Here is a 14,676-nt window from a genome sequence, read left to right as displayed (position 1 = left end):
TGTAGGTCAAGAGGCTGAGTCCCAGGTGCTCTAGAGGCAATTTGGCGACCCCTCCTTCCGCGGAACCTACAAAAAGTCAGGAGTAGAACTCACGTAGATCACGATTTTGTGGGTGGAGAGGATAAAACTTACCACTGCTTAAAGAAGGGCGGCCATTCAGGCAAAAATTTTTGGGAGAGATGAGGCTTTTGACCCTGCAGAGTTTCGGAGGGGCAAAAAGAAAAACGCAGCAGACCAGAGATGGGTGAAACTCCAGGCACAAATGTGGGTCAAGAGGCTGAGACGAGGGTGGCCGGGCGCCAGGCGCCCTAGAGGCAGTTTGGCGTCCCCTCCCTCAGCGGAAAGGCCAAGAGTGGAACTCATGTAGGTCACGAGTTAGTGGGTGGAGAGACGAAACCTCACCACTGCTTAGCTCAAAGAAGGGCGGTCATTCAGGCAAAACTTCTTGGGAGAGGTGAGGCTTTTGACCCTGCTAAGTTTTGGAGGGGCAAAAAGAAAAACTCAAGAGACCAGAGATGGTGAAACTCCAGGCACAAATGTGGGTTAAGAGGCTGAGTCAAGGGTGGCCAGGCGCCCTAGAGGTAACTTGGCCGCCCCATCCTCATAATCCTATTCATCCACTCTGTCTCGTTCTTCAAATTTGTCAATTCATTGTATGTAAATAAATTGTCATCAATTTATAAGATAAATGATCTGAAATCGGCACTGACCTCATAGATGTCATCATTGGGCTCGACCTTGACCCAGGCGTCGTAGACGACCTGATCGACGACGGCCGAGGCGGAGGCGGCGGGTGCGGAGGCCGAGTCGGGGGCGGTGGAGGCGGGTGGCGGCGGTGGCGGGGGCAGTCGAGCCAGTGTCTCCGGGTAGACGGGCGGCAGATGTTCGGCCAACAGTGCCAGGCCACCTTGCTGGGTGAACACCTGCAGTGCCGTCGGCAGGCTCGGCGATTGCGTCAGGTCGGTTTGCTCGGCTGAAATTACATCACAATTCAACTTTCAAAACGACAAACTAAAAACATTTTGTAACATTTGTGATTAACGTATACACTGTATCATAAACTCGATTCAACATATGAAAATTACTGAGATATTGCAATTATTCAAATTCTAAAGAATTAATAATTATTATTAAACGAAAATCCAAATTAAATGCTGTAATTCACCCCGAAGACTTCTGCTACTGCAAATATTAACAACAGGGTGAACTGCTAGATGGAAATTCGATGAGCGCTACTATTCAAAAAATATTTGTCAGCCGGGCTGACTAGGAGCGCTCATCGAATTTCCATCTAGCTGTTTAACCTGTTGTCAATATTTGCAGTAGCAGAAGTCTTCGAAGTGAATTACAGCATTTAATTTGAATTTTCGTTTGATAAATAATTATCAATTCAATTTCTTTATTCCAATATAAAAACACTGTACGAAATAAAATAGAATAATCATGGAATAATTATTTCCCCGCATGGACTGCTGATCCATGCGTGCGAAAATTGTGTAAAAACTAAAATCGATAACTTAAACTTAGATAAGAAATAAACATTATATTAATTCAAGTTTAGCCTATAAAAAGTATGTTAAATAGTCAGTCCGTAACAACGACGATTTACACAGCACAAGTACCCGACTCAGAATGCTTCATCTTCTGGTGAGCTATAAGAACTATCGATTTAACATTAAATAGAAAGTAGGGATTAAAACTTCTTGGGATTAATGTATTAGTTGGATGCACTGTATTATAAACTCCGCACTGATTGGCAAACTGATTAAATTAGTATTATCATTCTGCTATTTCAAGTGGTATAAACTGGACTGAACTTTTCCTCATTTTTTTATTGCGGATGATGCCCACATAAGTTTTCATTTGTGAAATGTGGGTAATGAAAAATGCGTCAGTGATTTTGATGAGATGATCAAACGTACATGCCACCGGCGGGATTCGAACCCACGAACCAGGTGATACTAGCTCTGACTGAAGTTCGTAACTTCATCATCATTGTTGTATTGAGTTGGATTCTATTGAGGGTTTTAGTACGTATCTGAAAATATTATATTTTCGGTAATATTGGTATTTATTATTGCAGTACCAAGTGCGTGTCTTGCCTTATCGAATAGCAGAACTTTATGAAGATATGTATAAAAGGATGATATCTACTCAATTTCAAAATTAGAAATAGGACTACTACAAGAGAGTAGAACTGTTCTGAAAAAACAATCATTTTCAAAATCGAGTGAATACTATTATCAACGTTCAGTAGCAGACATCCAGTAAAAATTCGAGAAAGTTGAATAGTAATTTTAGCAACAGAATATTGATTGATAAGTTCGTTAAGTTTGTTCTTTTGAATGCTTCAATACAGCTCGTAGCCATAAAAGACAGTTGATAGTCTTCAAGTGCTTCGATATTATTCAAACCTTGTCCAATGTCTTCCCTTCAAATACTGAAAAAGATTTGAAGGACTGTGAAAAAATTCTATAAGAGGTTCAAAGTAAGTTGAATAAAGAAAATGAAAAGCAACTGACCATCACTACTAGTGGAGGAACTTTTGGCTATATCTAGTGTGAGGAATATGTAGGGATTGCTGAGTGATATTCCCCGTTCATCGAGGATGTAGAGCAGCTGACTGAGAGTGAGCGAGCCGGGAAGTACTTTCTCCTCCAAGTCGGGATGGCGCAGGCACAGTCTCATGTTCTGTGATGCTTGGGTATCTGCAATTCAAACAATTTATAAATGTCTTATTACAATATTAGCAAGTCTAAGAAACATGTTTAATGTGCTCTAATGAAACAAAGTACAGTCCGGGACCTGAAGTTTTCGCCTATCTAGAGTGCCACTAGACTACAATACTACACGTTCAAAGACATCGAACATTTTTGAAAATGTATCTTTCCATAAAGCCGTGTCCACTCTGAACAAATGTTCGACATACATGTTCGGCAAACATTTTTGTTAAAGAGCTCAGGGACAAACATTTTAAAAAGTGTGGACAATCATTGTTTGTCAAACAAAAAATTACAGTTTCTCCAAACATTTTCAGTGTTGACAGCTGTAAAACATAAAACCTGTTCTCCCAACTTACAAATATTTTGTTTGATGACGCGTCCACACTGACCACGGGCATAAATTGTTTGTCAAACAGAATAAAATTTGCCTAAACTGTTTCAACAAACATGTTTGTCGAACATTTGTTCAGTGTGGACACGGCTTAAGCAACAGATGTTCTTCTGTATCTTATCAAAAGCAACGTGTTGCATCCGAAAAGATACACAAGGAGATTTAATATATCTTTCATCAAGTAGCAGATGCTCTTTTGTATCTTCTCAAAAGCAACGTGTTGCAACCGAAAAGATACACAACCTGTCAGCTGACATTCGTTCAACATGCTCTTCCATTGTTGGTGATACTTTGCAACTCTCTCATTAATGGAGTCTGTGAGTAGGGAGGGAGCTTTCTCAATCTAGGGATCTAGGGTCTCTGTAACCTCATGTTTTTGCAAAGCCGTGAATATCACCCCGCGAACCATACCTTGCCAATATGACGTTTCAAAGTCACGGAGGCAGAAGCTACGTACCAAAGTGTGATCCACTCCAATCTATCCACATTTCTAAAGAATAACTAGTGAAATCCTAAAGAATAACTATAAAAATAGTCAATGTTTCCTATTAAAACAATGCTAACCGGGTTGATTGGTGCGCGCCTTCTTGCCGTAGGGCGTGGCGCGTTGTTGGGCGTTCTTGGCGTCCTTGAGGCGCTTGTCCTTGGCTGTGACGCCTGCAGCCACCGACATGTCCACCTCCTGCCACGACTCATGGCCACCGCCTCCACCCCGCACCTCCCAAACACCCTCACCACTGCCGCCACTCCCGCCACCGCTACCGCTGCCACCGTCCGACACCGAAGCAGCGCCTGCAAACCAAACAACACTTACACATTTAGAAGCACTACACTAAAACAACACTTGCAAACAGCTCTATTATCACTCAAACAGTTCAACTTATCGGCTACCGTTCTTCTTCTTGTATGGCGCAACAGCCCATGGTGAGCCTTGGCCTCCGCAACTATCAACCTCCACGCATCTCTATCGTTTACTATGCCTCTCCATCCCCTCACTCCCAAACTCCTAATATCATTCAGCACCTCATCCAGCCATCTTTTCCTGGGTTTCCCTCTGTGACTCCTATTGTGAAGCTTTTCTCGTATCACAATTTTAGGGATTCTGCCCGCAGTCATCCTTTCCACATGACCCAACCACCTGATTCTTTGCGCCTTTATAAATCGAACCATGGTCTGTCCTCCCCTCAGGTCTTCCAATTCCTTGTTGGAAGGTATTCGGCATTCCAACCCCTGTCGTACTGGGCCATAAATTTTCCACAGTACTCTTCTTTCAAAGACATGGAGTTTGTTTTTATCTTTCTCTGTCATTGTCCATATCTCCGAGCCATAGGTACTACTTAGTACTACAGGGCGTACTAAGCTGAGGTATAATTTTATTTTCGCCTCTCTGCTAATCAGACGGCTCCTGAATAGGCTTGCATTTGCGTAAAATGCTCTATTTCCAGCTTGGATCCTTTCACAGATGGTCTCACTCATTTCGTTTTTAGACAAAATCGGCTACCGTTGTCAGTACTAAATTCACTCCATCAAGCTGGATTCGCACATAACAGCTACAGTGAACAGTGAAAATATAATCCCCGATTCCCAATGATCTAATCACGCTATTCGAATTCAGCCCAGGCGAACAAGTATGAATAGTCCCATTAGAACTCATGACAATTATATTTTCACTGTTTACTGTTCACTGTCATGTGCGAATCCAGCTCAAACAATTGCAAATAAAACAAACAACGTATGGAACTGAATAAATTATCAACAGTGACTTCAAAACTTATCGGCTAATTAATTGATGTCGCCGCTCTAGATGTCAGCTTGGCGAAATTGTGGCAGGAACGAACAATTAATAAGTAAGATTGAGAAATCACTACTTCAAGACTAATCAGTCCAGTTCAATCATGCAGGCTAGGACTAAATGAATTAATCATGGCAATCTAAACCTTGTAATTTTCACTTACTACACAGATACGCAGTAGAATGTTGTTTTTACCATAGTTATTTGCTCAACTTTTCAATTATTATAAGACATTTTTATTTTAATGTTTTGACTTGGTCTGTATGTGCATTGTTTTTGGCTCAATAAAAATGAATTTGAATTATCATTTCAATTTAAAGTATGTTCCATTCAGTTGAAATTGATAATACTTATCGACCTATAAAATGAAAATTACCAGTAATATTATCATCACAGGGCTCCCAATAGGTAATTTTACAAGATGTGAAATTAAAAATACCTAGTAATTGGAAAATATCACAAACAGGTGTAATATTACATTTTTTCTCAATTAAAATCGAATCTTCAATTCAATATCAATAAAACTTGATAGCAAATATCGGTGTAATCGATATGCGGACTTAACATTTTACCGGGAATTTATCAGATAAACTTGTGTTGAACATCCTACTGTAACAAAGTTCTATTTCTGAATTAACAGATAATTCTAAACAACATAAAGGGTAAATAAATTTAAAAATAAAGTTTTATTGAGTATAATAAATGAAATTTGTAGATTTGTATTCTTTGTTAGTGGGGTTGGCAAAATTGATGACGTGTCTAGGCTTCACCCGAAAGGCCTCATTTCTCTCTCATGAAAAAATGGCTGCTGGCTTGTAGAAGTGTTTTTAGTTCTCTTGAAATTTTTCTATAAAATTGAAATTTCATTCATAGGCATTAAAAACGTTCATGATTTATCAAGATATTAGAACAAATTGGAACCGATGACTTTCCTTGGGTGATAGGTGAAATACTATCAAACCTATTTGGATAAAATCGGTAGCACGGCACAGGTCTTCTTAATCAGTTATATGCAGTGAGATTCACTTAAAACTATCATATTCTTTATGAATAATTTTTACAGCATATGAGTTTAGCCTACAATGAGTTTATACATAGCCACCTTTAATACAAGGCCGCGGCCTACGATATTGCAACGTCGCAGTGTAGGCCTACAATCTAATACGTGATTGGTGAAAAAGATCAACTGGAATTTTTTTATATCTTTCTCACCAATCATGTATTAGATTCTAGGCCTACACTGCGACGTTGCAATATCGTAGGCCGCGGCCTTGTATTAGAGGTGGCTATGGTTTATACTAAATATACTATACCTACTAAATGAGTTTAGCCTGCAATGTATGTTCAGGTGTCAAAATTATATTCCTTTTATTTTTGCAATAGTTTGTGATTTTTTTGCCAATAAAGTTGATGATTATTATTATAAGACAGATTTGAGCTGATTTGTTGGCACGTACCGGAAATCATGCGGAGTATGTCAGCAATGGTGGTGTGGACACTGAGATGCACCAGCCGTGACACGTGCCTCGGGTGAGTGGGCGTGATCACTCCATTGTTCTGACCACTCCACCCCTCAACGCTCACAAACACCTTCTCACTCTCCAGCAGCAGCTGCAGAATCATGCGTCTCGTCACGCCCGATATTCCGCCTGTTTCTGCAAATCACGCAATTTTCCAATAATTACAAAATTGAAAAAAATATTTACAATTAAGAATTGGAAAAATTACAAGAATTATTGCAGTGCGAATATAACAAATATTGGCATTCAATAAAAATAACAATAAATTTTCAAGTTAATCAATATAGCAATGTTTTAGTATTTTCAACTAGCAGGTAACCCGTGCTCCGAAAGGGTCTAATCAAGAAACTTGACAAACTGAAAACTGGACGTACTGAAATCATGAAGAAATAAAAATAGGCGCATATAACCATCCTCGGTAATCTGAGAATCTACATGCAAAATATCCAGTTAATCAGTTCAGTAGTTCAGACGAGATGATAAGTCATTTGTGAATTTCCTATCCCGTAAGTATATAAGCCAATTATTTCCTTTATTATATTATAGATAATTTATAACATACATGAAATTAAAATTTTAAAACAGCTCTTGAAACAATGAACTACAAAGTAGATGTTTTTGAGCTTTTACCAAAATGGGTACAAGAATATGAGAGTGTATTTCCAAAATAGTGATACTTGTTAAAAACAATAGTATAAGATATTCTTGCAATGTTTTGAGCTAAGGCTGGCTACTAACGGAAAAACATGCACGATAAACACGCATGTCATGCATGCTTGTCATGCACAAGCACACGTTCATCATGCATGCTCACACGTTCATCAGCGAGAGACTTCTAACATAAAAAAACAACCAATAACAATAAATAAACCACTGAAAAATTTCAAATTATAATTTAATCTCAAATAGAGCAGTAAAGAAAAAATAAACAGCAAAAATCGCAAATACAAAACCTAACCTCAAAAAATTTTACTCTAAGTTTCGCTGTAATCATAGGTACGATGACGCAAAAATATATGACGTCACGTGTATCATGCACGATCCACTGTTAGTGGGCAGCCTATAGTGTTTTCTGGCATGATTACGTACATGTTCAACTTATTTGGATATACCAGTAAAATAATAATAATATCGAGTGACCTGGCTGGCTCAGGTCTGGTCTAGGAGTTTTCAGGTCGCAACTAATCAATTTCAGGGCCTCTGACATGACCTAACGACTGCTTTTCCGGCAGCCGGGACCGACTACTTAACGTTTTCATTCGAAACACGATATACCAGTGGATAGTAGCTAAAAAGTTGATAGTTTGTGCTTTATCAAAATCATATTGGCTTTCATTGATGATCATTGATGAAACTGATGATCAAAATTTCTCAAAGAATGTTTTTGTTAGGTGTTTGCTACTTTGTTATCAATTTACCCTATTTCATATCGGAAATAATCGACAAATCATTATTATACTACGGCCTTGTATATTATACTATGGCCTTATAATACATTAAACTAATGTTAATAATATGCAGAGAGAGAAAACTATTAGTGGAAGATTATTGAGGAGATACATACTGTGATTAGTGGTTTTGTGCTGGGATATGACGTCACTGAGCACCTTGGCCAACAGCTTCTGGTTGTTGGGATGACACCAGCAGCAGCGAGCCAGGAAAGAGACAGTCGCCGATTCCAGAGAGTGCAGGGTGCTGCTCACGTCACACCTACAAAATTGCAAACTAATTAATATCAATGCAATTGTAATACTAGTGAGAAAGAAAAGCTAAAAATTAGTAGCATAAAATAGAAGAATAAAGTACAGTAATCAAGACGTTATATAAACCAATGTAATCACGATTTTGTTTAAACCCATGTAATGTAATAAATGTGAAACAAGAAATAATGTAAAACAAAACATTAGACCAGTTTCAAAGAAGAAAAATTAGCAGTCCTCTAGTGAAGACAGTATGTGCCAAGAGACACTAAACAAAGATAATTTATTGGAAGTAATTAAAGTCATGAATTGGAATATTCGTCAAGTTATTTTAGGTGGTAAGTGAAATATACTTTACAATCGATCTGTGGATATACTAAATATGAAGCTAGGAAGATGAAAAGTTAGAAGTTTAATAAAGACTATAATTTTATTTGTAAGTTGACGAATATATTATATGATATTGAACTACATATTGGCTGGAATAAGAAGGAATATTAATTTCAATAGGATTGTGGGATGATCGAAAATTTATTGTTTTGACTATAAAATGACTATATCTGTATTAATTCAATAATTAAGTTTTGTATCATTTGATATGTTGGTAGAAGTTACTAGTATAACTGATTTTGAAATTACTTTGGTTCTGGTTACTACTATATTGTCACTACTTTTATCTACTACTTATTATAATAATTATCTACTTACTACTTATCGTGTATATAATTCCCGTATCAATAAATTTTAAATTAGTATGTTTTCTCTAGTAATAAAATTAGAATCTTTTGTTATATTACTCTGGTATATTTAGTATATTACTCTGGTTGAAGTGTTTAGCATTACTACACCATTTCCAATTTTATTTGAGAAGGTATCAAGTTAATTTGAGAAAGTATCAATTGTATTTGAGAATAGTCACTTGTAATTGAGAGAATGTCAGATGTAGATGAGAATAGTCAATATTGTATTTGGGAAGTCATCACTTGTAATTGAGAATAGTGAATTGTATTTGAGAAATCGTCAAATGTAGCCTAAATGAGAAGATATCAATTGAAAATGAGAAAATTTTCAATTGACATGTCGTGGCTCTTCTGTAGCCTACAGTACAGGTTTGATTTGAGCAGGAAGGATACTGTACTACGTACACAGTATTCAAATTACTACCATAGGCTTTGCATGGGGGCAAATTAATATTTTCAATGGTGAAATTATTTCCCCTGTACTGTTTACGAATGATTAATGAGTATCATTTCTATGTGCGTATTGGCAACACGACTTTTGTATCCAAACATTTTGTGAAATATTGCACTTGATAAAGATCAAATTCTCTATGTTCAAGGCGCAATTGAACTTTATCATCAATCAATTGAATTTCTTGATTAAGCAATTCGGCAATTCTTCAATGGATTTTGGGGCTTGAAAATATTTTTTTATTTAAAAAATAAACGTTTTATTAGATAATATTATCATATTATTTTTTATGAGTACAGTTATGAAAAATATAAGCACTGGTTTTTTAAAATCATTTCCCAATATTATAACTGACAACTTCTCGATTTCAAAACGTATGTTCTCTAATTGAAATGATAATTTCTCAAATAAAATTCACTATTCTCATCTACAAGTGATGACTTCTCAAATACAATTGACTATTCTCATTTACATCTGACGTTTTCCCAAATACAAATGACTATTCTCAATTGCAATTGATACTTTCGCAAATACAGTTGGAAAAGGTGTAGTTTAATTTCTAAAACATTTTTCTCACCTTTTCTCGTTGGTAGGTTTATTGCATAAGAGCGAAAGAAGTGGGCCCCAGAAAATGGATCCTTCCGGAGAGCCGAGCCAATCCCTCATCTGCCCTGCCATGCACACTTCTTCCAGGAATTTCAGCATCACTCCCATTGCTGTACAATCAAAGACATCAACAAATTAGGAATAAGAGTAGAAATACCTTAAAAATATAACGAACTTGCTTGATTTACTACAACTGTAAGCTAAGTAGTAGTTAGGTTGGTTAACTTCAATGACGGAAAAAGTTTATTATTCATTATAGTGAGATATAGAAACAAAAAAATAAAGGAAAACAGATTGGGAGTTATAATACGAGAAATACAATGTAAAAGCATAAAGATAGCATAAGTGATAATCAAAACTTATGCTATTTTTTTCTCTATGGTAAAAGTAAAATACATGGAAAGTAAGTTTTTCAAAAGATTATAATTTTAACCTTACAGTTGTGTTGAGAGTGATGTTGTGGTACTTTTCCATAATGAAAACACAAATTTGAAATTGTCAACCACTTTTTATTATTATAAATTATTATAATATATACAGAACCAGGTTTCGTGGCTTTACCAGCCACATCTTCAGCTGTTTGTGGCTGAAGATGTGGCTGGTAAAGCCACGAAACCTGGTTCTGTATATATTATAATAATTTATAATAATAAAAAGTGGTTGACAATTTCAAATTTGTGTTTTGATTATAATTTTATCACTAGAGAAAGCATATTAATTTTTAATTTCTTAATACGGGAATTATATAATCATTGAATCACATTTATATTTATTGCAAAAAGTTTTTGACAATGTTAGATTGTAACATCAATTTCTATTAAATTTCAAGTTGATTATGTGTAGTTTTAAAATGATTAACGAGTTCCTTGATACATTTAAATTGATAATCTAAGCAAGGTACTGTATCTAAATTCAAAACTATTGTAATAATAAGTATCGAGTAGTTCATTTGGAAATTAAAATTGTGTGACTTGGAATCAAAACATAACCATACTTGGTCTACTTATTGTAATATAATTATTATAATATCAGAATTCGGAAGTGAAAAACTTTTAGGTCAAGTCTGCTAATACCAGTTATATATTTTTTAAATTACTAAACAAATTAAGTTAATTAGAAACGAACACATAATATTATAAGTTTGTAACTGTATAAGAAATAGATCTGGCAGTCAAATAAAATCTATTGAAAATTGGATTATTCCAGAAATTTGTTAGAATCTCACTTACAAATGAATACATAATATTATAAAGTTTGTAACTGTATAAGAAATTGATCTGTCAGTCAAAAAAAATCGATTAAAAATTAGATTATATGAGAAATTTATTAGTATCTCACCATCAACGCTGATAACATGGTTGCGTCCACTAGCTTTATCGGAATCCGTCATCCTTGACTGGTTGGCTGGTTCATTCTTCGTTTCAGAATTCTTCTTCTTCAAACAAAAACCTATAAAAACGTAATAAAATAATTTAACTTGAGTGAGTCATTCCTAATCAAATACCTATAGAGATACAATGAATCAAGCCTATTTCAACAATATAATAGTATTGGAATTCTCACCAGGTAGCTCCGGCCCACCACCTTCTTGATTAAAATGATCAGAATTATCACTCAACTTTTCCATTTTTTTAGAATAATTATTACTTATTCAGATGGTCACTTCTGACACGCGGTTAAACAATTAAACAATCTTCAAACTTCTTTCTACAACAATCAGAAAGAATTGGGGAAAAGCGAGTCTACAATCAGCTGATTATTGTGGAAATAAATTATTATTCCACAAGCAAATAGCGTTATACTATTGGTCGAAATCGACCAATCATAGATAAGAACGGGCAACAGCGGCAAAAAATTAGTGATTTGAATCAGATAATGAATAATTCGATTTTTATTTTTATTCTTGATAAAATTAAGAGTAGCGCTAACAAAAAAAGTAATGAACCATCACATTTGTACAGCATTAATTTTGATTGAAATATTTTTCCTATTTATTATAAAATATTATCAATGTTTTTTACTACAGCTGCGCGTAAAAAAAGAATTTACATACTCAATTCTCATCGTAAAACAGCTTATTTCTGAGGAGAATCTACTTTTTCGCTCGCTAACCATCTGCGCATGCGCAATAAATTTTCTTCACGCTCGCTATCATTTGCGCATGCGCAGAAGTTTCTATACGCTTGCTAATCAGCTGATGGTCAGCAGCTCGCCAAAAGTAGATTAGATCTTAACCTAAAAAGTCGGTAATTATTATTAACTCCGCCGATATAAGTAATTTAACAGGTTTGGGCAGTTGTAGAAAAAAAATTGTATGTAATTCGCGCGTAATGCTTCTTTATCGCTCTTGCAAAATTATCACTATTTTGCGCGAGCGATAAAGTCGCGCATTACGCTCTTAATACATAAATAGCTATTTAGGGTGGATTTTGCCTATCACAAACGGTGAAACATTTATATAAATTTTATCTTTATACTCTGTGGATGAATAATTTGAAACCGCATTTACACTGTTCAGTGACTGATGGGCTACAGTAGGATTCACTTAAAACTGTGAATTAAGTGACACAGTTAATTTAATTAACTAATGTATTGGTGCCATTGGAAGCACTGATGTTATTTTATGAGGTATTCTGATAATTTCAGATCAATTACATTATAGACTTCTTGCATGTGACTCCAAATCCAAATACTGTTATTCAAGCTTAATATGAGTTACAGAGTAAAAAATGAAATCACATTATAATTAATCAATTACACTGAACTTACTATCCTGATTGATTAAACATGTTATGAAGGAATCTTGACTATAAAATTATGAGAATCATTGTACTGCATACTGTTTTCAACAAATTCAAATATAAATTAATGATAATAAAAATAAAAATCTAAGTAGGCTACCATTTTATAAATATTATTTAGTCACAACATGATTAGACTAAAAGGGGTACTTTGATTTCTATTCTTATTCAAGAGCAGCCTTAAAGAAAAAAGATAAGTTAATGATACATCTACAGACAGTAAATCCAAGTTGAATAAATTGAAGTTTTTATTAGTAGTTGTTCAACAGTGAGTGAGTTTTGACAGCACAGTTCAAAATGATGACACTGCTTTTTAATCATTCATGATGTGAAAACAATACTATGATGTACCGGTATGTAAAAGAAGGAGAATAAAAGATTTCAAATATCAAGATGAACAATAAAAGTTTCCTGTACTTTTAAAATGGAAATGTTACAATAATTGATACTAATGAATTGATATTTGATTATGTTTATTTCAAACAATTGAATCGGCCTGAGGAAAAAGGGAACATGTCAAAATTTTTCATTTTTTTATGGTTGAAATGAGTTGTTTACTGTGGGATACATCGATTGGAGATGAAAGGGAACATGTCAGCATTCTCTTTATACCAGAAACAGATATCGTATTTTTGCTGTACTGGAGTGAAAGGGAACTGGTCATATCACACACGTTCCCTTTCAACGCCGAACATTCAAAAATTAGCTGTTTGTCAGTTGTGATTTTTAGTTATTTATTTGTTGATATAATTACAATTCATATGAATATGATCGGGATAGAACAACAGGCATAGCCCAAAACTATTCTGTTCCCAAATTTTGATAAATAATAAAATGTCCGAAAAAATAGGTTATGTTCTTACTGAGGAAAGTTAAAGTTCAAAGTTCTGTCCAAAACATTTTCATGCTATTGTTAGGTTACTTTTGATTCACGCGTTGCTTTGAGGTTAGATTGCTTTCGGTTGAGGTGTTTATTGTAAAATTTGAAGAGTGATAATTTATAATAATTATTATCATCATGAGTAATAGGAAGTTAACAAAAAACTCAATTTTAAGGGGTGAATCTTATATAAGAGATTATACTGGATTAAAATTGTTGTCTTAAAAGAGTTTGCACCCTAATGACAAAAAACAATATTGAAATGATCAATACTATCAAGCTCATAATCAACATTGAGTTTTCCCATCGATTTTCAAAAAGTTATAAGAGCAAAAATTGAAAAAAATTAATTTGTTATATGACATTCAAGCTCTTAGGATACATAGTTTTTGAGTTTTATGCGAGAAACCAAAAAATGGTACCTGTAAACCACCTCCACCCCCTTAGCACAGGGGGTAGGGGTGGGGACTTTTTATATGTTTACCTCCTTACTACCCTTAACAGAACTGTGGGGTCAAAAATTGTCTTCCCAACTTTTCCATCTATACCCTTTTTTGAGCATTCATTGCCTGGACTAGTTAGGTTAGGTAGTTCAAAAACATTGCCAATTATTGCTAGCCATCAAGCGTTTTTTTATTCAAGTTTATTGTTACTATACACTTCTTTACTAAATTAATTGCAATTTATGAGGAATTAACGGTATTTTTCCCGGTAAGTAAAATTATGAGGAATTCAAGGTTCTCCCGTTTTTCCCGGTAGGTGGCCACCCTGCTTTTTAAAGGGATAGGAAAGCTCCAAGGCTAGAAGGTTAAATTTTTGTATCTAAGCTGTCCAATACTCCAGAATAATTGCACGAAAAATTTTTCACTACCTCGTGACTGGATTATAAGAAATGCTGAGAGTTTTATGTGAATCTTCTTGACGGTTAAAGGTGCGTACAGACTTTCGCTCTGCTCCGCAACCGAACGTCACTCCAGCAGAGCGATTGATGATCGACCGGGGAGCAAGAGTGGTTCGACCGGGGAGCGCGAGAAGATCTAACATCTTCCGTAACGTTCATGATGGGTGCGAC

The 14,676-nt window shown here is 35.3% G+C and overlaps 1 protein-coding gene across 5 annotated transcripts in view; it reads right to left on the bottom strand.

Annotated features, from left to right (window-relative positions):
* Positions 1–14,676, bottom strand: part of LOC111054334 (baculoviral IAP repeat-containing protein 6) — a 101,690-nt gene that overhangs the window by 15,423 nt on the left and 71,591 nt on the right. For 3 of the 5 annotated variants that reach the window (XM_039426095.1, XM_039426097.1, XM_039426099.1), the window contains 7 exons: positions 11,262–11,372; positions 9,895–10,033; positions 7,991–8,151; positions 6,364–6,561; positions 3,679–3,906; positions 2,523–2,708; positions 711–973 (listed from right to left, as the gene is read on the bottom strand). In XM_039426095.1, coding sequence (XP_039282029.1) covers positions 711–973; positions 2,523–2,708; positions 3,679–3,906; positions 6,364–6,561; positions 7,991–8,151; positions 9,895–10,033; positions 11,262–11,372 — 1,286 coding nt within the window. The remainder of the gene's footprint in view (positions 1–710; positions 974–2,522; positions 2,709–3,678; positions 3,907–6,363; positions 6,562–7,990; positions 8,152–9,894; positions 10,034–11,261; positions 11,373–14,676) is intronic. The other 2 variants (XM_039426096.1, XM_039426098.1) reach the window with 1 other exon arrangement.

The sequence above is a fragment of the Nilaparvata lugens genome, chromosome 4 (genome assembly GCF_014356525.2).
Source record: "Nilaparvata lugens isolate BPH chromosome 4, ASM1435652v1, whole genome shotgun sequence".
Lineage (NCBI taxonomy): Eukaryota > Metazoa > Arthropoda > Insecta > Hemiptera > Delphacidae > Nilaparvata > Nilaparvata lugens.
This window is presented reverse-complemented; position numbering and strand designations above follow the sequence as displayed.